Here is an 18,517-nt window from a genome sequence, read left to right on the forward strand (position 1 = left end):
CGGACTGTCGCCGTAAACCCTCCTTGGCTTCTGACATCGAAACGAAAGTGTTGGGGGATACTGGGACAGCCGCTGGCAGGGGAGGGGTCTGGGATATGGGGGGGTTCGCACGTCCTGCCCCTCAGTAACCACCGCGGTGCCTCGGCCATGGGGTACCAGGGGGTCCCTGCGTAGCTCCAAAAATAGGAATCCACGGCGGGGGGCGGGACACCGACATGCCCACCCCCCGCAGCATTTTTCCGCGGGAAGCTCCAGTTTCAAAGCACCGGGAGAGGCGGGCGAGACCCTCTGCAAGTCCCCCCCGCACCACGGCCGCAAGCTCAGCGAGTTTCCCAGTCCTGATCCTGGGGGGGTGACCGCGTGCGCCCCCAAAATTCCTCTCCCTCCGTTTCTATTTCAATGTTACCCGCCCTTTTTTTTGCCTGCTTTTCCCTATTTGCGCCGGGGCAGCACCATCACGTGAGACCGGGCCCGGCTGGACGCGGCTGCCGGGGGCGCGCCGGTGTCGGGGGGGGCCGGACGCGCACCCCCAGCCCGACCTTTGCCCCACATCCCTTCCCCAAATTGGGGGCTGGATTGGGGGGGTGGTTTGCAGGAGGCGGCGCTCGCTCGCTCTCGCTCCCCCCGGATTTTTTTCCCTGCGGTTGTTCGGGGAGGTGGAGCCTGGGGCCACCCCCGCGGGCAGGTGCCGGATGGCGGCGGGGACCCTCGCCCCCCGCCCTCCCGATTCCCTGCAGGAATTCCACTCCTCCCCCCAAAACAGCCCCCCCCCGACCGGGGGGGTGCCCCCGGCCACCGACCTGGTGCTGGGGGCCACGGCCGGCTGCTTGGCCTGCTTCCTCACCAACCCGCTGGAGGTGGTGAAGACGCGGCTGCAGCTGCAGGGCGAGCTGCAGCCCCCGGGCACGTACCCCCGGCCCTACCGCGGGGTGCTGCGGGCGGCCGTGGCCGTGTGCCGGGCGGACGGGCTGCGGGGGCTGCAGAAGGGGCTGGCGGCCGGGCTGCTCTACCAGGGGCTCATGAACGGCGTCCGCTTCTACTGCTATTCCCACGCCGAGGACGCCGGCTGGACCGGGTATCCCGGCGGGACCGTGGCCGCCGGAGCGGTGGCCGGGGCGGTGGGAGCCATCGTGGGCAGCCCCGCGTACCTGGTGAGTGCTGCTCCGTCCCAAAGGCCGTGGGGTGTGGAGGGGGGTGTTTTGGGGACCCCCCCAAAAGGTTCGGCATCTTGGCTGCATCCTATAAACACTGGCTTGGTGCGTTCTCTCTTCCCCTGCTGCGCTTCATCCCCCCCCCAACCCCAAAATGTGGGGCTGCGCTGTGCATGCTCTCCCCCTGCTTTCTCCCCCAAATCCCCCTCAGGAAACCAGCAGAGAACTCCCCCATAAGGAAATTACCCCAAAAGAAATTGCGGGGGTTCCCCCCCCTCCCATTTTAGAGGGTTTCCCCGGTTTTTTGGGGTCGGAGAGCTCCAGCAGTGGGTGTTTGCAGGGTCCCTTTGCCCTGGGAGAGAGGGGTAAAAGGAACGGGATTCAAAGTCTGGAGTTACCACTTGGCTTCTCAGCTGTGTCCCCCACATCTGTCTGAGGGGCTGAAACTTCCCCTCAAAATCTGCCAAGCAAATGAGGGGACCACAGCCGGTCCCAGCGGGGCCATTGGAGGGTTTTGTCACCTGGCATTGTCCCCCCCAAGGTCAAGACCCACCTCCAAGCCCAGACACTGTCGGCCATGGCCGTGGGCCACCAGCACAACCATGAGGTGAGTGGGGACAGGGTTGGGGTGGGGGGACACAGAGGGTTTGGTGGCACCTTGTCCGTGCACGCTCCGGGCCCCAGCGGGGACCATGCTATTTTGGTCAGCAGGAATTTAAAGCTGTTGTTTGGCTGCTTGGCCCCGTAATGATGCTAAAAATAACAGTGCGAGAACAGAGGGGGTGTGACAGGCACGTGGGGCTGCGATACCGAATCCGGAGAACTCAGACCCCCTGAGATCTCTCCAAAGCCAATAGTGGCTTCGTGCCACCAAGGACCAGCGGGGGTGGGATATTTTGCCAGGTGGGGACGCACCATTCCCGTTTTTCCCATTTTCCCCAATTTCCTCTCTTCCCCAGAGCATCTCCGGCGCTTTCAAGAGCATCTACCAGCAGCACGGGGTGGTGGGGCTGTGGCGGGGGGTGACGGGCGCCGTGCCCCGCGTGGCCGTGGGCTCGGCCGTGCAGCTCGCCACCTTCGCCTCGGCCAAGGACTGGGTCTGCGAGCGCCAGGTGAGCGGGACGTGTGCGGATCCGGCCGCCAGCGGCCCCCCGTGCTCCCTCTCATTGTTGGGAAGAGCTGATGCCGGCGCTTCCCGCAGTGGTTCAGGAAGGGCAGCTGGGCGGCGGTGCTGGCGGGGGGCATGGTGAGTGGTGTGGCTGTGGCTGTGACAATGACACCTTTTGACGTGATCAGCACGCGTCTCTACAACCAGCCGGTGGACGCCGACGGCACGGTAAGGCCATCGCGGGTACGGCACGGGGGACACGCGGCTTTTCCCATCCGGCAGGGGGGCAGAGCTGGCTCCTCTCTCCCCAGGGCAAGCTCTACCGAGGGTTTTTGGATTGTATCCTACAAATCTCCAGCAAAGAGGGGCTGCTGGGCTTGTACAAGGGCATCGGCGCCGTCTACCTCCGCCTCGGCCCCCACACCGTCCTCAGCCTCTTCTTTTGGGATAAGCTCAGGAACATGGTTCAGCACTAGCAGCCCCCAGGGCTGTAGGACAGACTCCTGCCACCACCACCGATGTTAATAAAGAGGTTTTTCTATTTTTGGTGTTGTCTTGGGGTCTTTGGGGTGGTGCAGATGGGGGGACAGGACCTGAAATGCTGCGATGCCTCAGGGTGGAGAGAAGAATGGCAGTGCTGGCATGGGGGGAGGTTAAAGGTGCTGGTGGTCCCTAAGCCCTTCCATGTGCATCACATCCCTCTTCTCCTAATTTTCACGTCCACGGGGCAGCTGGAGCTCATCTTGTCCGGCCAGGGCTCCAGCTGCCCTGGCTTGCCCCAGTAATGATTTACTAGCCGGGGGGAGCCACTCCCCGCCTCCACCCCGCGGACCTTGGAGCCGGGGCCTGGCTCCACTGTGGCTCCTCTCCACAGAAAATGTTTTCCCTGGGGTCCTGGCTCCCGGCGCTGCCCGGGCTGGCGTGGGGCTGGGCACTGCTGGATGCGCTCCTGCAAGGTGAGATCCCCGAGCGTGGCCTGGGGACAGCCCAGGGGACACCAGTGACCCACTGCTGCCTTTCCCCGCAGGGCTGGTGGGTGCCTGCGCCGTCTCGGTGCTCTGCAGCCTCCTGAAGGTTTATCTCTACATCCAGTGTGCGAAGTAAGCGCCAGCCCTTTGTCCCCTCTGGGGGGGAAGGTTGTTTTTGGGGATCTGATTTTGGGATCTGCTGTTGGGCCGTGGCTCTTGGCACTGAGGGGTGCAGGGCAGGGGCTGCAGCCTCTGCTGCACAGCACAGAGGGGGATGTCACTAAGGCTTGTCACCCCGTTTTGGTGTATAGGGCCCATATGGGGTGTCCTGGGGGTCTGTAAGGGAGTATATGGTACATTCTGGGGGTGTATAGGGCCCATATGGGGTGTCCTGGGGGTCTGTAGGGGGTGTGTGTATATATCCCGGGTGGACACAGAGGGTACTGGGGTGTACAGAGGGTACATGGGATGTCCTGGGGGTACCTGGGGTGCTCCGGGTCTGTATGGGGGTACATGGGATGTACTGGGGGTGTATAGGGGCTACATATACATGAAGCCACCGCATGCTTGGTGTCCCCGTGGTGGGGCTGTGGAGGTCCCAGTGTCCCCCCTGCTGTCCCCAGTAACCCCGAGAGGCAGGCGGAGAAGGAGGCGATGGCGGCGCGGCGGCCGCTGCTGGAGCCGCTGCAGGTGCTGGTGCTGACGGCCGTCCTGGCCCTGGTGGGCTCCCGTGTGGCTGCGCTGGTGGTGCTGGAGTTCTCCCTGCGCGCCGCCTCCACCATCCTCTCCCTCGGCAAGGTGAGACGGCATGGGGGAAACTGAGGCACCGTGGGGTACGGTGTGGATGGAGCTGGGAAACTGAGGGCTGGTTCAGCACCCACGGGGGATGGAGGGGCTGTGGGTGGAGGGGGCCATGGGTGCCTCTGCACCTCAGCCAGGTGTCCCCAGGTGGGCAAGAGGCCGATGGCCCCTGGCTGGTCCCCCAGGGCAGTGCCTGTCCCCTGTGCTGGCACTGCTGGGACACCTCCAGTTCTGGGACCTCCATGGTGGGGACACTGAGGGGCTGGAGTGTGTCCAGAAGTGGAAGCAGAGCTGGGGAAGGGGCCGGAGCACCAGGAGGGGCTGAGGAGCTGAGATAGGGGCTCAGCCTGGAGAAAAGGAGGCTCAGGGGGGCCCTTCTGGCTCTGCACAGCTCCTGACAGGAGTGTACAGCCAGGGGGGTTCAGGCTCTGCTCCCAGGAAACAGCAACAGGAGGAGAGGGAACAGCTTCAGGCTGAGCCAGGGAAGGTTTAGATTGGATATTGGGAAAAACCCTCCATGGGAAGGGTGCTCAGGCACCGGCACAGGCTACCTAGGGCAGTGCTGGAGTCATGGCCCGGGAAGGGTTCAACAAGTGTTTGGATGAGGCACTTGGGGGACATGATTAGAGCTGAACCCGGCAGCGCTGGGGGAACGGTGGGGATTGTTATCTTGGAGGTCTTTCCCCCTCTGCTCTGCAGGGCGCCCACAGCAGCCAGCTCTACCTGCTGTGCCAGTACTCGCTGGGCTGCGGGGTGTCCTGCGGCCTCAGCTTCCTGCTGGAGGGGGCTCCGCACCGCAGCTGCAACCTGGCGCTGGCGGCGGGGCTGGCGGGGCTGCTGGCGCTGCACGCCCGGCGCCTGGCCCGCCACGTCTGCGCCCTGTACGAGCTGCACAGCCGGCAGCGCTACTGCGGCGTCTGCATCCTGCTGCTGGCCGCGGGGCACGGCATCCCGCGCCTGCTGCGCAACGCCCTGGCCCTCACCTTCGCCGTGGCCGACCTGGCCGCCGTGGAGCTCATCAACCGCGATTTCCTCTCCACGGGCGAGGCCGTGCGCTTCTGGAGCCCGCTGAGCATCTGCTACACCCTGCTGGTCGTCTACATGCAGGGTGCGTGGGGATGCCCCAGCTCGGGGGGCTCTGAGGGGCGCGTGGGGTGCAATGGGGGTGCAATGGGGGTGTGCGGGGCCACTCGGGGCCACCTGGGGCTGTATAGGGGCAGATGGGGGGGTCCTGGGGGTGTATGCAGAGTATATGGGGTGTGCAGGGGGTACATAGGGTGTCCTGAGGCTGTATAGGTGGTACATATGGTACATTTTGGGTGTGTATAGGGCCCATATGGGGTGTCCTGGGGGTCTGTAGGGGGTATATGGTACCTTCTGGGGGTGTACAGGGGTATGTGGTGTGTCCTGGGGGTCTGTAGGGGGTGTGTGTATATATCCCGGGTGTATACAGAGGGTACTGGGGTGTCCTGGGGGTACCTGGGGTGCTCCGGGTCTGTATGGGGGTACATGGGATGTCCTGGGGGTGTATAGGGGCTACATATACACGAAACCACTGCATGCTTGGTGTCCCCACTGTGGGGAGGTCCCAGTGTCCCCCAATGCCGTGTCCTCGCAGAGGAGTCCCGGCAGAGCACGGGCAGGGGGGCGGCGTTGCGGACCGTGCTGGTGCGGATGGGCGGCCTCTTCATCCTCCTCCTCACCGTGGGCCGATGGACCGACATCCTGCACGTCTTCGTGTCGCTGCTGGGGGAGCTCTGGTGCCTGCTGCACTCCGGGGTGCTGCTGGAGTCCTGCTGCAGGCAGGTGAGAGGGGGGCACCGCCGTGCCACACGGGGTGAGGGCTGGGGACAGCTCCAGGGCCACCCTGAGAGGCCTTTGGGCTCCTCTCTCCATCCCACACAGGATTTTGCTCAGCAGCCTCGCCTGGATCGTCTGGCGGGATCCGGATCGGGGGAGACGTCCGAATGAGCCGCGGGGTGGAACCGGACAGCAGAAACTCGGGGTGGCGTCGCTGGGCACCCCAGAATCCCCCACCTCAGATCCCCCATGGGGACTAAGGAAAAAAGGGCTCCTGGAAGGCGTCCAGCCCCAGCAAGGGCTCCTGGAAGGCGTCCAACCCCATCCCGTGGGATGGAGGAGGTCGAGGGAAGGCTCGCATTGCCCTTGGTTTTTGGGGGGACTCTGTGAGGTTGCAGCGCTGCTGGGGTTTGCCCTCTGCTCCCAGTGGGATTGCAGGCTGCTGATGGACGTCCCATCGTTGCTGGCAGCTGGGCCACACTGTCAGGGGCCTCCAGAGGTTATAAATCTCAGAAAAGAAAAGGTTTTTTTTTCCAGCAAAATCCTTGGGCAGAGCAAGCTCCGGTTCCATTGTGCTGGAAAGGCACTTGGGATGGTGGCGGTGCAGCTTTTTGAGGGAGGTGGGTAGAATTCCTCCTTGGGAAGGGAAACTGAGGCACGGAGTGGGGTGACGCTCTGGCTGGGAGGTGCCCCTGTGCCTCAGTTTCCCTCTGCCTGCAGCCTGCTGTGCTGTGCCAGGGGACAACAGGCCCTGTGAAGGTGGGGTGCAGTTTAGGGATGGGGGTTCTGGCTGCCTGGGCATGGACCCCCAATGCAGGGGGGAGCAGGAGGGGGTCTGGGGGTGTTTGGAGCACTGAGGGCTCTGTAGGGGTTTATGGGGCACGCTGGGGCTCTAGGGGGGCACATGGGTGTCCTGGGGGTGCACAGAAGAAATATTGGGCATTTTGGGCATGGGGCTAACTGGGGCTGTATTGGAGGAGAGGGTTATCCTGGGGGTATATGGAGATGTTACAGCTGTATTGGGGTACACAGGCACCCCGGGGGTGGATGGGCGGCTCACGGGGCACCCCTTGGGGTTGGGAGCCCTGAGGGTGTGTGGGGCTCTCGGGGGGTCCATGGGAAAACTTGGGAAGGGGCAATCCCAGAGCATATGGGGCACCCATGAAGCACTTTGGGGAGCGTGGGGCAGTCGGGGCGTGAATGGGGCACCCTAAGGACACGTGCCCCCCTCTTCCTCCGCCCGGGGCTGTGGGGCAGGCAGGGGGGAGGAGGAAGAGAGGTGGAAGAGGAGGAGGAGGAGGGAGGAAGGGGCGGTGATGCCGGGCGGCTCTGCCTTCCCGCTGCCCCCGCCGCGCCCGCGGAGCGCACGGAGGGACCCGCACCGGCTCCCCAGGTAGGGGACGGGGACAGGGTCACCCCCCGAGAGGCTGCAGGGCCACCTCCGGGCAGGCGACACCCCTCCGTCCCGGCAGAGAACCTCGCCCGCAAGGTACGACCCCCCCAGGTAGGGGACAGGGGCCACCCTCAGGTAGGGACCACCCCAGGTGTGGGATTGGGACATCCCCCCCCAGGAGGGGACAGGGGACACCCCAATATGGGACACGGGACCCCCCAGGTGATGGGATAAGGACCGCAGTCATCCTGGGATGAGACAAGGGGACCAAGAGCCGCCCCAAGGAGGGGACTGGGGACTCTCCCAGGGAGGGGACGGGGGCTCCCAGGCAGGGGGACACGGTGGGGCCACCGCTCCTCAGGGGACAGGGCACTGCCAGGTAGGGGACAGGGAGCTGTGGGGCTGCACGGTGGGGGGACACAGGAGATGCCAGGGGGGCTGCAAGGCCACCCCCAGGTGAGGGACAAGAGAACAGTGGGACCACTCGGGGTGGGGGAAGATGGGACACCAAGCGCTGTGTACCCCCATCCCATCCCTTTTTCCTTGGGCCTCCTCGGAGCGCCCTCTGAGAGGTCCCTGGGGCAGGGGACAGAGTTGAGGGGCAGCTCTAGAGGGCTGTGTCCCATCCCAGATTTGGGGTTGTGGGGACACCCCATAAGTGGCCCTATCCCCTCAATCCCACCTGAGCTTCCACCTCAGATTTCAGGGAAACCAGGTGGGTTCCTTTCCAGTGTGGCCTCGGCCACCCCAAACCAGGATGGAGCTGCATGGGGAGGGGAGACCCCCATTAATGCCCCCCTCGAGCCTCGGCCCCTCGGTGGCCCCGGCCCGGGGGGCTCTGGGGGTGCTGCCACGGGGCCGCTGGGATCCCGTCAGCCCCGGCACAAAGAGGAATGCGATGAGCACATGGTTCCCATTAACCCCGGAGAATTTTTTTTCCTTTTTTAGGTTGGTTTTTTCTTTTTTTTTTTTTTTTTTTTTTTTTTTTTTCTTTTTTCTTTTTATAATGATTGTTCTTTTCTTTCCCCCGCCAGTTTTCTGCAGCTCTGCTGGGGAGGAGGAAAAGCGGCGGCTCCGGCGGGTGAGGAGCTGGGCAAGGCCGGTAGCGCCGGTAGCCGGCGGGGAGGGAGGGAAAGAGGGAGCCAAGCGCTCCGGGTTCTTTTTCCTCTTTAATCCCTTCCCTGCTTGAGTCAGAGGCTGAAGTCACCGGCAGGAACATCGCGAAGCTTTGCCCCCACCTCTGGGAGTCTGTCTGCCCCACAAAGAATGTGCTGACCCCCGTGAGTGGGATTTTGGGGGAGCAGAGCCGCATGAGACCGGAACTCATCACACAGGTATTTTTCAAGCTGCTGATTCACCTCAGGGATGAATTCTGCTTCACCAACACAGCACCCTGACTAAAGCCTCAGGGTTCCACCCCGCAATCTATTCCATTTGGGAAGGGGAAGCTTCGCCCCAGCTGCTTTTCCCCTTGGGAAGTTGGATTAACAGCCCTTTTCCTTCCTGAGCAGGGCTTCTTGGGGTTGGGTGCATCCTGCCTGTGCTGCCGGGTGCTGCTCAGTGTCAGGGACGTGGTAATTCACAGCACCACGCCTCAGTTTTCCCACCTGGAAAAATAATAGGGGGGATGTGCAGAGCTGGAAGTGACTGGCAGGGAATTGGGGGTATGGAGAAAGGGAGCGGGGATGTAGAAAGATTTCAAAAAAGGGGTTGCAAAAGTGAAATCCTATAGCAGTTCTGTTTTTTAAAAGGAAAGGTGGGTACGTCCTGCTGCCCATGGGGAGTTTAGTCCCAGGTGGGTGGGAGCAATAAGAGGAAATACAGGGGATGCAAATGCTTATGAAAAGGTGGGATTTGGCCACAGAGGTGTGAAAATGGGAGCTATCAGCTGCTGCCTCGCCAGGACTCTGTACCCTGTGTCCTCCCAGGCATGACACCATTTATTGCTGTGACGTGGGACGGGACGCTCGTTCCTTCTCCCTTTCCGGGAGGAGGGAGCGAGTTGATGCCGAAGGGCAGCACGGCTGCAGGAGCTGCCAGTGTGTGCCTGTGAGTTTACTCTCTTTCTTTCTTATTTTCCCTAGAATCAACCCCCGATCTGGCCCTTCCATGGCTTCAGCAATGTTGCCAGGGAAAGCAGAGAAAAGAATTGCTTCATCCATCTTCATCACCCTCGTGCCACCACGGAGGGACGTGGCCACCAAGGAGAAAACCCAGCGGGATCCGCAGCCAGGTGGTGCCGGGGTCCCTGGCACCCACCAGCCCCCGATCCTGCTGTCACCCCCCCAGTTACCCAACGGAGGTGAGGGGCGTCCATGGGGGGCTGGAGCGGTGTGGAAGGATGGTGATGGGGCTGAGGAGGCTGTGGAGATGCTTTGCTAAAGGATGTGCGTGTGGAAGGGGATCTGGGGGTATTTTATGGGGGGCTATTCCCCAAATCCCTGCACGCATCCCAGCACGGATCTGGCTCCTGGGGACGGGCTCTGTTTGCTCTCCATTGCCGGGTGCTTATCGGTGCTGTTTGTCCCTCCTGCTTCGATGGCGTTTGCTTTTGGGGCAGGTCAGCGAGCGCTGCTGCAAAGCTGTTGGGGTGTTATTGTGACAGGGCATTATTCTGATGGGGTGTTACCGGACATTATTGATCCCCTAAACCCCCACATCTGTCTGTTGCTGCAGAAACCCACACGGTGGCCCCTGTACCTGCATCCCCACCAGTCCTGCCCCTCTCTGAAGTGCCCCAGCCTTTGTCCATGGAGCCACTGAGTCTGGCACTGCAGCAACTGGACCTTGCACCACCTGCCACCCTCCAGGTGAGGATAACAGAGTGCAGTCCCCCCAGTGCCTCAGTTTCCCCACCTGCAGGGTATAACTAACATGGCTTTGCCCTTTCCCGCTTGCCAGGCCTCTTCCACCTTCCCTGCTGAATTGAAGCCACCCACATTTTCCCGGGAGCAAGCAGGCAAGCGGCAGTGGCAGGATGTGAATGGGGACCCGGGGAGGGACAGCTCCAGAGGTAAGGGAGACCCAGCTGTGCATGGGCTCATCCCCACTTAGGGAAACTGAGGCACACAGCTCCCAGCCGCTCCCCCTGCTTCTTGCAGACATCTGTGCCTTCTGCCACAAAGCGCTGGGGCCGCGGGAGCCGACAGTGGAGGCGATGCGGAAGCAGTACCACCCCGACTGCTTCACCTGCCGCACGTGCCGCCGACTCCTGGCTGGGCAGCCCTACTTCCAGAGAGATGGGTGCCCCACGTGTGACACCTGCTTCCAGGTACCCATCCTCCATCGGGGAAAACCGGCACCCTCGGAAGATCCCTTGGGCCGTGAGCTGCTGTCTCATGTGTTCCCTAAATTCCAGGCCACGCTGGAGAAATGTGCCAAGTGCCAGGGGCTGATCACAGAGCACATTGTCCGTGCCCTGGGCAAGGGTTACCACCCCAGCTGCTTCTCCTGCGCTGCCTGTGGCCGGGCCATCGGCACTGAGAGCTTCGCCTTGGACGAGCAGGGTGACGTGTACTGCGTGCCCGACTACTACAGGTTGGCCCTGGGGGAGGGTGTCCCACACTGGGAGCTGGGTTTGGCTCGTTCCCATCACCCTGCAGGGCTCACGCCACCCCCGTTGGCTCCCAACAGGAAATACGCCGTGGTGTGCAGCGCCTGCGAGCGCCCCATTGTCCCCCATGAGGACGAGGACACCTACAAGATCGAGTGCCTGGGACGCAGCTTCCACGAGAGCTGCTACCGCTGCGAGGTACGGCCCCGGGGGATGAGGGACCCCCAAGCCAAGGGGGTGGCACTGAACCTTAGCTGAGCATGGACACAGGGATGGCAGCACCCACAGCTGGTTTTTAGCCCCCAGTTTATCTTACACATAACGGGGGAGGGGGAAAATAAATAAATTGGGTGGTGGTGATGATGATGATGTGTTTGGAGAACTTCAGAACTTCAGCTTTGCATGCTTTTGATGTAGTTTGTCACTTTTTCAGAGTGCTGGTGGGTTTTGCGGGGAAAATAGGATGTAACACACGCAGGGACCCCTAAAAGGAGGCTTCCTTTTCCCCTCTTGCCCCCAGAGCTGCAGGACGCCCCTGTCACCGGAGCTGACAGAGAACGGGTGCTACCCCCTGGACGACCACCTCCTCTGCAAGTCCTGCCACATCCACTGGCGCAACGAGTCGTCCTGCTGAGACCCTGATGCTCATCAACCCCTTCCAGTGCCAGGCACCAAAAAGGAGGTGCCCCCAGTGGGATGCACCCCATGGCTGACCCTGGGCGCCTGCTGCACCCCCAGATTACTGCAGAACTGAGTTTTCATCGCCAAAAATGTCCCCAGGACCCTGACCCAGTGGGTTGGCAGGGTGGAGAATTGTGGATATGTCCCGGCACAGCTCTGTGCTCATGATAAATATAAAATGCCCTGACAGAGCAGCAATGAGGAATGGAGGGTTTATTCCTTATATCTTTTTTAAAACTCCTTTTCCCAAAGGCCAGTTTGGTTTTCTTGGGTGGTGTTTCTTTCTTCTCAAGCTTCCTTGGGGTTTCACTGAAATGTTTCTCTCTGTGGAAGATCAGGGCACTGATTTAGTTACTCGCAGTTAAATAAAACCCCGAGTTTAAAACTCTCATTCCTTTCATCCACCCTGCATTCCAAACCTATCAAATCCAAGTTTAAAAATAAGGAAAAAAAGCCGGTTTTGGATTTTCTAGGCGTGGTGAGAGTTGGTCCATAAAAGTTGATTTTAGGGTGTAGTGATGTGGCAGATACTGCTGTCACCGAGGGGAGAGCCAAATGTTTTTTGGGGTGGGTATGGGATCTGGCAGTGTTTCGTGGTGTTGATAAAAGGAGTTTTGGTGTGGTTTGGGTTTTTTTTTGCTGACTATCTATCCCGGAGCCGGCAGAGGGCAGCCAGAGCACAGATTCCTCCATCAGGCAGCAAAATTCCAGCTAAAAGCATCCCGCAGGGCCGGGACGCTGGGAAAGACGGACAGCCCCCTTTCTGCATATTATCCAAGATTATATCGCTCTGCCAGTGGAAGCTTTTTGATCTCCTCTCAGCACAGGCCTCAAACCAGCAGAAATTAGACCATTTCTCTGCGTGCCCAACATCTGCACAACCGATGTTGCCGCTGCTTAGTGGTTTTGTTTGCGAGGGCGTTGCAAACCAGGCGGAGAAACTTTTTAACTTTCTTTTTAACGGAAAGTGTTTAAAAAGCCACAAATCAAGAGCAGAAAATAGCAAGAGCATGTGAGATGATGTTTAATGCTTTCCTGATGGAAAATGGGAGCTGTAAACAAAGAAAGCAACCACCAGACCAGCAGCTCCTGGAGCACATACAACATTGCCGGCGCGTGCTGTGTTTATGAGTGAAGGGGTTAATGATGGTTAATTAATCACATCAATAACTATTTCCTGATGACTCTTCCCTGTCTACAAAGCTGATTACTCAGTGTTTGTTAATGAGCATCTCCGGGCCATCAATCAGGTCACAACTTGCTTTAAAGGTATTTATAAATAAGTTGTGGTTTGTCCTGGTCACGTAAGTTGGTGGCTTTGGGTCCAGTTGGGTGGGAACTCCTTCTCCCATGCCAAGGAATTCCTGTGCTCCAAGTCAGCTCTCACTTTCCAAAGCTTCTTGCACTGCGAGAGGAAAATCTGGCATCAAAATTATGCTAAAAAAGTAAAAGGATGTGGCAGTGGCCAAAGAGAGCAGGAAAAAGAAGGCCCGGAGGGCAAAGAGCTGCTTGCTTTTTGTAATACAGATATTTTTCCACTCAAGGTTTTTGGGGAGGATGGAAGTGCAATGCTGAGTGGTGTTTTGGATGTGTTATTCCAAGTTGCACTACCCTTCCACAGAGGAATGGTGGGAAGGAGTTGGGTATTTCCCCCTTGGAGCCTTCCAGGATGGGCTGTTGGCACTGGGACTGCAGAATTTTTGGCTGGAGACAGGCAGGGAAATGCTTTTATTTACAGGCAGCCTTGGAGAAGGTCCTGGAAAGCAATGAGAAAGGAAAGGCACCTCTGGAGAGTTTGGCAGCATGGTGAAGGGATGTGGTGTGGTCAGATTTGACGTGATATTTCAGGAGTGGAGGGTGACAAGGGACAGGGATACATGGACACAGGTGAGAGGACAAAAAGACTGATTGAAGGCATCTTCTTCCCAGATAAAGGGAGAAAGCAGTACGAGCTGAGGCGTGGGGAGCATTGTGCCTGAAAAGCACAGCTCTGTGTTTTCCCTTGGGAGGAGCTCGAGGAATTCTGAGCTGCATGCAGGAGATCCTGCAGGAGCTGCATCCTGTCCCGCTGCCAAGCAAACCCAGATCGGCTGCAGGGGCTCAGCCTGTCCTTGGGCTCCTCACCCAGTCACAAGCGCTTCTGCAAGCACTCAGGTCTGCAGGAATAAACCAACCACACACCCTGCCTTGAACAGTAACATTTTGGGGTGCTGGGCCCACCTTGGACCACCCAGGTGTACACCCCACTCCAAGTCTCTCCTCTTGTCCCTGTGGCGGTGGCAAAGGGCAGAGAGGATGGCAGCGCTCGGGATGGCTCCAGCCCTTCCCTTGGCTGCTGCAATCAGCTCTTGCAATCCCTCTTGGCAGGCTGAGGAGAGCGGGAAGGACCTGGCTGCCTTCCAAGGAGCAGCAAATGCAAATATTTCCTCACTTCAGGCTGGGTGCGGCCCGCGGATAAAATTTCCTTGGGCTTTCCCAGCGAAGGCATCTGATCTCTCCCTCTGCTGCGAGGCCAACTTGCTCCCAGGAATACAACCGTGTGTCCCATTAAAAAAGCCTAAAGGTTATCTTTTTACAACTCAAAGGACTGCCTGGTTTTTAAAAAGAGGTTTTAAATTGAAGGAGCTGCCAGGCACAGCTTGTAGTGGTTTTGAATCAGTGGTTAAATTGTTGCTTCATAGAAAAAAAAAACCAACCAAAAAAAACAACCAACCTTTTTGCAGATTTCTTTGGAAAATAGAAGATTTGTAGTGTGGTGCAAGGAAAGTGGGATGATAAAAGGGCTGGAAAAGGTGCTGGGAGCAAGGTTTGGTGCTGGCAATGATTTTTCTCAAATAAGATAGAAAGAGCTGCAGGAAAATGAGTGTTTTTTCCTTTCGATCCCAGGTTAATGGCAGTCACATCCCAGCCAGCTCCCTGCAGCGTTGTTCTTCCCCACAGAGCATTCAGACCTATTTTCTACACATTCCTTTGACACAGCCTAAAAAAAATTATATTTCTTAAATGAAAAGTGGTCCGATCCTGCTGATTCTGGGAGAGGCAAAAACCAGCAGGGATTATACAAGGAACAGCCCAAAGCGTGGATTTCTCCAGGTCATGCAGCACAGGTAAGATATGTATTTAAAAAAAAAAAAGCTGTATGCTAATATTCTCATTTCTACCCAGTTTTCCTGGCAAAACTGAACCACGCACTGCCACAACATAGTTTTAGAACACACTGATTTTGGTAGCATGAGGAGAGAGGGATGAGGCGAGTGCACAAGCGCGTTACCAGGCTGCAAGTGCTATACTGGCTTCTTTATAAAATAAAGGATGAAAAGCCCAACCCACCCTATTTCTGTGAACAGATGCACAGCACACACCTGCGAGCAGGGTTTTTCTATTTCATATCCCAGATTTCCTTCAGCGTATCAGTGATTACAGCATCCTGCAGCCTCGTTTCCTGAAAATTACCAATTTTCACCCAGATTTGGCTTCGAGTGGTTTAAGTTGTATCTTTATTTTGATGAAATGTCCAGTAAAGCAGTGTGAGTGAGGTGTTTTATTGAAATAAAAACATGGATATTTTTCGAAGAGGTTATCCCCTTTGTCAAAGTGGATTATTGACGTCAGGGATTTATCACTGGGGGAAAAGGAAGGGGAATAAATATGTATATAATAATATATACCTTAATTCTCCGTGCTGCTAAACTTTTCCTCACAGCCAAGCTGGGGAATATGCTTTAATCTCATTTATTGGATTGCTTCATCTATGTTGGCTTTTTATTTTATTGTTTGTTTGTTTGTTTTTTCTGAAGCGATGGGGCTCTAGGCGGGGAGTTAAGCACGAAGTGTTTCGTGAGGAAAAAGAGAAACTCCTGAAGAAAAAAAGATAAAATGAGGAGGAAAAGGAGGGCTTTGGGGGGGACAAAAGGCGGCGCGGGCCGGGGCTGCCCCTTACGGCCCCTCAGGCGCTGCCCCCCCGCGCTCGCTTCACAAAATGGCCGCCCGGCGGGGCAGCGGGAGCGGCTCTGAGGCGACAAAATGGCGGCGGTCGGAGAGCGGGGGGAAAGACGGGCGAGGAGCGGTGTGGGCACAGCGGTGGGCTCTGATCCCGTGGGAATCCCCTCCGGGCGGGCGGCGAAAGCGCTGCGGGTGAAACCTGACCTTCTTCTTATCCCCCCCTCCGTCCTGCCCTTTTCTCCTCGCCGCCTTTGCGAAAGGATGTGAAAATGGCCAGAAATGCGCATTTTTAGTCGGCCATGGCGGAGCCCCCGGTTTCTCCTCTCACCTCAGCTCCCCCCACGCTCCCCCAGCTATACCCCGAAAATGTTAATTTTTTTTCCCCTCACAGCTGAGGGGTTTTGGCCCTGAACTGCGCTTTCCACATGCCCCCCCCCCCCTCCCTTCATCATCACCATACACACCCCCAAGGTGGGTAGTTTTATGCCTAATTCTTCGCTTTTCCACCGCTTGTTCTCCTTCGCAGGGGTTGAAGCCGCCATCTCCCGGTCTCCTCACAGCATGGAAAATCCCCAAAAGTGCTTAAGGAAAGAAAAAAAAAAACCACCAAAAAAAAAAGTCCCAAGCGCACGAGGATTGATTTATCATCGGAGCCGCAGTGGTATGGGAAGAAGCCATCGCTGCTCGCCTGCTCCCCACGACAGCTCGCCCGCCATTCGCTTAATTAAAATCATATATTGGTGTGATCAGACGTGGTAATACCATTAAAAAAACCCAAATCCCGTAACATCCACACGCTCGTTGTTGGAGGCTGTAGCCAAGGTACCATGCTTTTTTTTTTTGGTTTGGGGTTTTTTTGTTGTTTTAAATATTCTTTTAATGTTGCCTTACCCTTTTTTCCTGCATCAGGGTGTTGTTACAGGCTATAACATTGCCTCTTAATTCTTAAAAGCTACGTACCTAAAAATACTGCTTTTTCCCATAGAATTGCAGATTTAGGCCCATACAGATGCTCTTTTATTTCTACGGATACAGAAATACTTGTATATATTTATTAAATATAAATATATAAATACTGCTATATATTTCATATTTTTATATACATATGACCTTTTCTCGGGGACTACTTAAAATATAAAATAAACCCACACACCTAGAAACGATAATTTAATTATATATAATCACTATAACTTTGGCCCAGTATATCTTTGATTATATATATATATATATATATATATACCTTTGTTTTCCTCCATTGATTTCCTACTACAGTGTGTCCTAAAAGCAGGAGAAGAAATGCCATCAAAAATAAAAATAAAAGAAGAAAAAATAACAAAAACCAACACATCTCTTTTTTTACAATCCATGATGGAAGTTTGTGCCTGAATGTTTTATTTGTTCCACAGAGATGTAGATTTTCCTTGGGAGATTTGGGAAGGATTATTTTTTAATGAAAAAGAGGAAAAAAGTACACCCAGAAGAAAACCAAAAAAACCAAAACCAAAACAAAGAATGAAAAAGAAACAAAAAGGAAAAAAAGCACAACAGAACCAAACCGCAGTAAGTGAAGCTGCAAATGCAACCCAATAGTCCGGATCAGACAATTCATTGCACAAAAAAAGGATAAATGGAACTGCAATGGCCGGCTTTGCTGTAGATCCAGGAGGAGGGATCAGCTCCTTTATCCCACCATCTCGCGCTACAAACACCACCATTTTTTTTCCTCTCTTTTTTTTTTTTTTTTTTTAATACGCTTTGTTGGGGCGTTTTGTTTCGAGCCGAGGCGGCTGCACCACCCCCTGAGCCGGGGCTGCCGGAGCCGCTCGGGGGCTTCACTTTTACAGAGATCTCTTATTTTTCCCCGGCCTTGTGCAATCCTCTCCCTTTTATTACATGGGTTTGGGGTTTTTTTCCTCTCCCCTCTGCGGGTATAAAGGTTTCTCTCCTCTCTCCAGCTTGGCTGCTTGTTCCAGAAGTTTCCACGGGGGCGGGGAGCCCCCACTGCGGCGCCTTTGCCGCAGCGCCGGGCAGGAGGAGGAGGAGGATGCGGAGGATGCGCCACCTCTCCCTGGCTGGGAGCCTCATTCCAAGCCGCTCCCCCTTGCTCCGTTCCCCAGCCTTGAAAACAGAGTGCTGGGAGGTGTTTGCAACTTGGAGGGGTTTGGGGTTTTTTTTTGTAGGTTTTTGGGTATTTGTTTTGTTTTTTTTTTTCTCCCTCTAAATAAATGGAAAGTAGAGCTGTCGCAGATGGAGATGGATGAGGCAGGGCTGGCAGCGCCGCAGCTCTGCTCCGGTGTGGCCATGGCACCGATGGCAAAAGTGACCTTTCCCAGGCGGTGGTGGTAGGGGATTCCCCCTCCGCCCCAGCATGCTCCTGCTCGGAATTCGTTTCAAATAGCAGGAGTATTATTTTTTATTTTCCTTCCCCCCTCTCATTTCTCCTTCACTGTTTTGTTTTGGTTTTGTTGTTTGGTTTTGGTTTTTGTTTTGTTTTTTTTTTTTCTGAAGCTTCCTCACGATCTTTTATTTTTTTCCTGTGTGTGTTTTGAATTGCATTTTAAAATTGCCCAGCTGGAGACAAGGCTTGATTAGAGCTGGAACAATAGCTCCCTTTTATTAATAACGGGAAGGATTTACAATCGTACAGCACCTTCCTTGGAAAGCTTTCCAAACCATTTGCAAACACTCACAAATTTCAGATTGTGCAGCCCTTGGCTGTGAGGTGGGTAAGTATTTAATGGTGCCACCACCCAAAATCACCTCGGTGGCAAACCTCAATTTCTGAGTGCTTAAAAAGATGACAAATTTGGTTTGGGTTTTTTTTTGGTGGGGGTGGTGGGTGGGGTGGGCTGTGGGGCTGGCTAAAAGCTGTAACCTAAATCCGTACATGCAGAGTATTTGCTGCGTCCTGGGAACTGGGCTCTTCTCCCTCCAGCCACGCAGCTTTCCAGAGCCGAGCTGTGGATTTGCTGCATGTCAGTAAACATCTGCTGATGGATTTTTCAATTTTTTTTTTTTTTAATCCATTCCCTTTTTGCAGTCCCTAAGTGACCTCCTGCAGCGCTGCCTCCACTGCGGTTCCAGCACAGCCTTGCACTGGAGCACTGATGTGTGTGTTCA

At 56.3% G+C, this 18,517-nt stretch overlaps 3 protein-coding genes across 6 annotated transcripts; all 3 read left to right on the forward strand.

Annotated features, from left to right (window-relative positions):
- The first annotated feature begins 373 nt into the window (after window positions 1-373).
- Window positions 374-3,185, forward strand: SLC25A34 (solute carrier family 25 member 34). Of its 2 annotated transcripts, none has more exons than XM_030963687.1 (6): window positions 374-1,151; window positions 1,693-1,758; window positions 2,111-2,263; window positions 2,353-2,487; window positions 2,571-2,791; window positions 3,134-3,185. In XM_030963687.1, exons 1-5 carry the CDS (start codon window positions 693-695, stop codon window positions 2,733-2,735), a joined length of 978 nt encoding a protein of 325 aa, XP_030819547.1. In that variant the 5' UTR covers window positions 374-692; the 3' UTR covers window positions 2,736-2,791; window positions 3,134-3,185. The 2 variants fall into 2 exon arrangements, with proteins under 2 accessions (XP_030819547.1, XP_030819548.1); XM_030963688.1 differs by having other exon boundaries at window positions 2,448-2,487.
- Window positions 3,137-6,293, forward strand: TMEM82 (transmembrane protein 82). The gene is made up of 6 exons (XM_030963704.1): window positions 3,137-3,215; window positions 3,287-3,359; window positions 3,851-4,025; window positions 4,728-5,136; window positions 5,647-5,834; window positions 5,934-6,293. Exons 1-6 carry the CDS (start codon window positions 3,137-3,139, stop codon window positions 5,997-5,999), a joined length of 990 nt encoding a protein of 329 aa, XP_030819564.1. The 3' UTR covers window positions 6,000-6,293.
- Window positions 6,294-7,138: 845 nt separating this feature from the next.
- On the forward strand, window positions 7,139-12,008 carry FBLIM1 (filamin binding LIM protein 1). 3 transcript variants are annotated; one of them, XM_030963685.1, is made up of 9 exons: window positions 7,139-7,332; window positions 8,256-8,302; window positions 8,416-8,555; window positions 9,306-9,523; window positions 9,898-10,031; window positions 10,123-10,234; window positions 10,323-10,492; window positions 10,580-10,972; window positions 11,295-12,008. In XM_030963685.1, the coding sequence occupies exons 4-9, from the start codon at window positions 9,331-9,333 to the stop codon at window positions 11,406-11,408; spliced, it is 1,116 nt and encodes a 371-aa protein (XP_030819545.1). In that variant the 5' UTR covers window positions 7,139-7,332; window positions 8,256-8,302; window positions 8,416-8,555; window positions 9,306-9,330; the 3' UTR covers window positions 11,409-12,008. The 3 variants fall into 3 exon arrangements, with proteins under 3 accessions (XP_030819545.1, XP_030819544.1, XP_030819546.1); XM_030963684.1 differs by having other exon boundaries at window positions 7,139-7,317; XM_030963686.1 differs by having other exon boundaries at window positions 7,139-7,317; window positions 8,256-8,555; window positions 10,580-10,758; window positions 10,855-10,972; window positions 11,295-12,003.
- The last annotated feature ends 6,509 nt before the right edge of the window (window positions 12,009-18,517 follow it).

This window comes from Camarhynchus parvulus, chromosome 21 (assembly GCF_901933205.1).
Source record: "Camarhynchus parvulus chromosome 21, STF_HiC, whole genome shotgun sequence".
Lineage (NCBI taxonomy): Eukaryota > Metazoa > Chordata > Aves > Passeriformes > Thraupidae > Camarhynchus > Camarhynchus parvulus.

Bases quoted from the DNA above. Each gene is read 5' to 3' on its own strand.
- TMEM82 (XM_030963704.1), top strand. From the start codon at position 3,137: ATGTTTTCCCTGGGGTCCTGGCTCCCGGCGCTGCCCGGGCTGGCGTGG. The intron at 4,026-4,727 runs GTGAGACGGCAT...TCTGCTCTGCAG, and splicing joins CCATCCTCTCCCTCGGCAAG to GGCGCCCACAGCAGCCAGCT. The intron at 5,137-5,646 runs GTGCGTGGGGAT...GTGTCCTCGCAG, and splicing joins GCTGGTCGTCTACATGCAGG to AGGAGTCCCGGCAGAGCACG.
- FBLIM1 (XM_030963685.1), top strand. From the start codon at position 9,331: ATGGCTTCAGCAATGTTGCCAGGGAAAGCAGAGAAAAGAATTGCTTCA. The intron at 10,235-10,322 runs GTAAGGGAGACC...TGCTTCTTGCAG, and splicing joins GGGGAGGGACAGCTCCAGAG to ACATCTGTGCCTTCTGCCAC. The intron at 10,493-10,579 runs GTACCCATCCTC...CCTAAATTCCAG, and splicing joins CGTGTGACACCTGCTTCCAG to GCCACGCTGGAGAAATGTGC.
- SLC25A34 (XM_030963687.1), top strand. From the start codon at position 693: ATGGCGGCGGGGACCCTCGCCCCCCGCCCTCCCGATTCCCTGCAGGAA. The intron at 1,152-1,692 runs GTGAGTGCTGCT...GTCCCCCCCAAG, and splicing joins TGGGCAGCCCCGCGTACCTG to GTCAAGACCCACCTCCAAGC. The intron at 2,488-2,570 runs GTAAGGCCATCG...CTCTCTCCCCAG, and splicing joins CGGTGGACGCCGACGGCACG to GGCAAGCTCTACCGAGGGTT.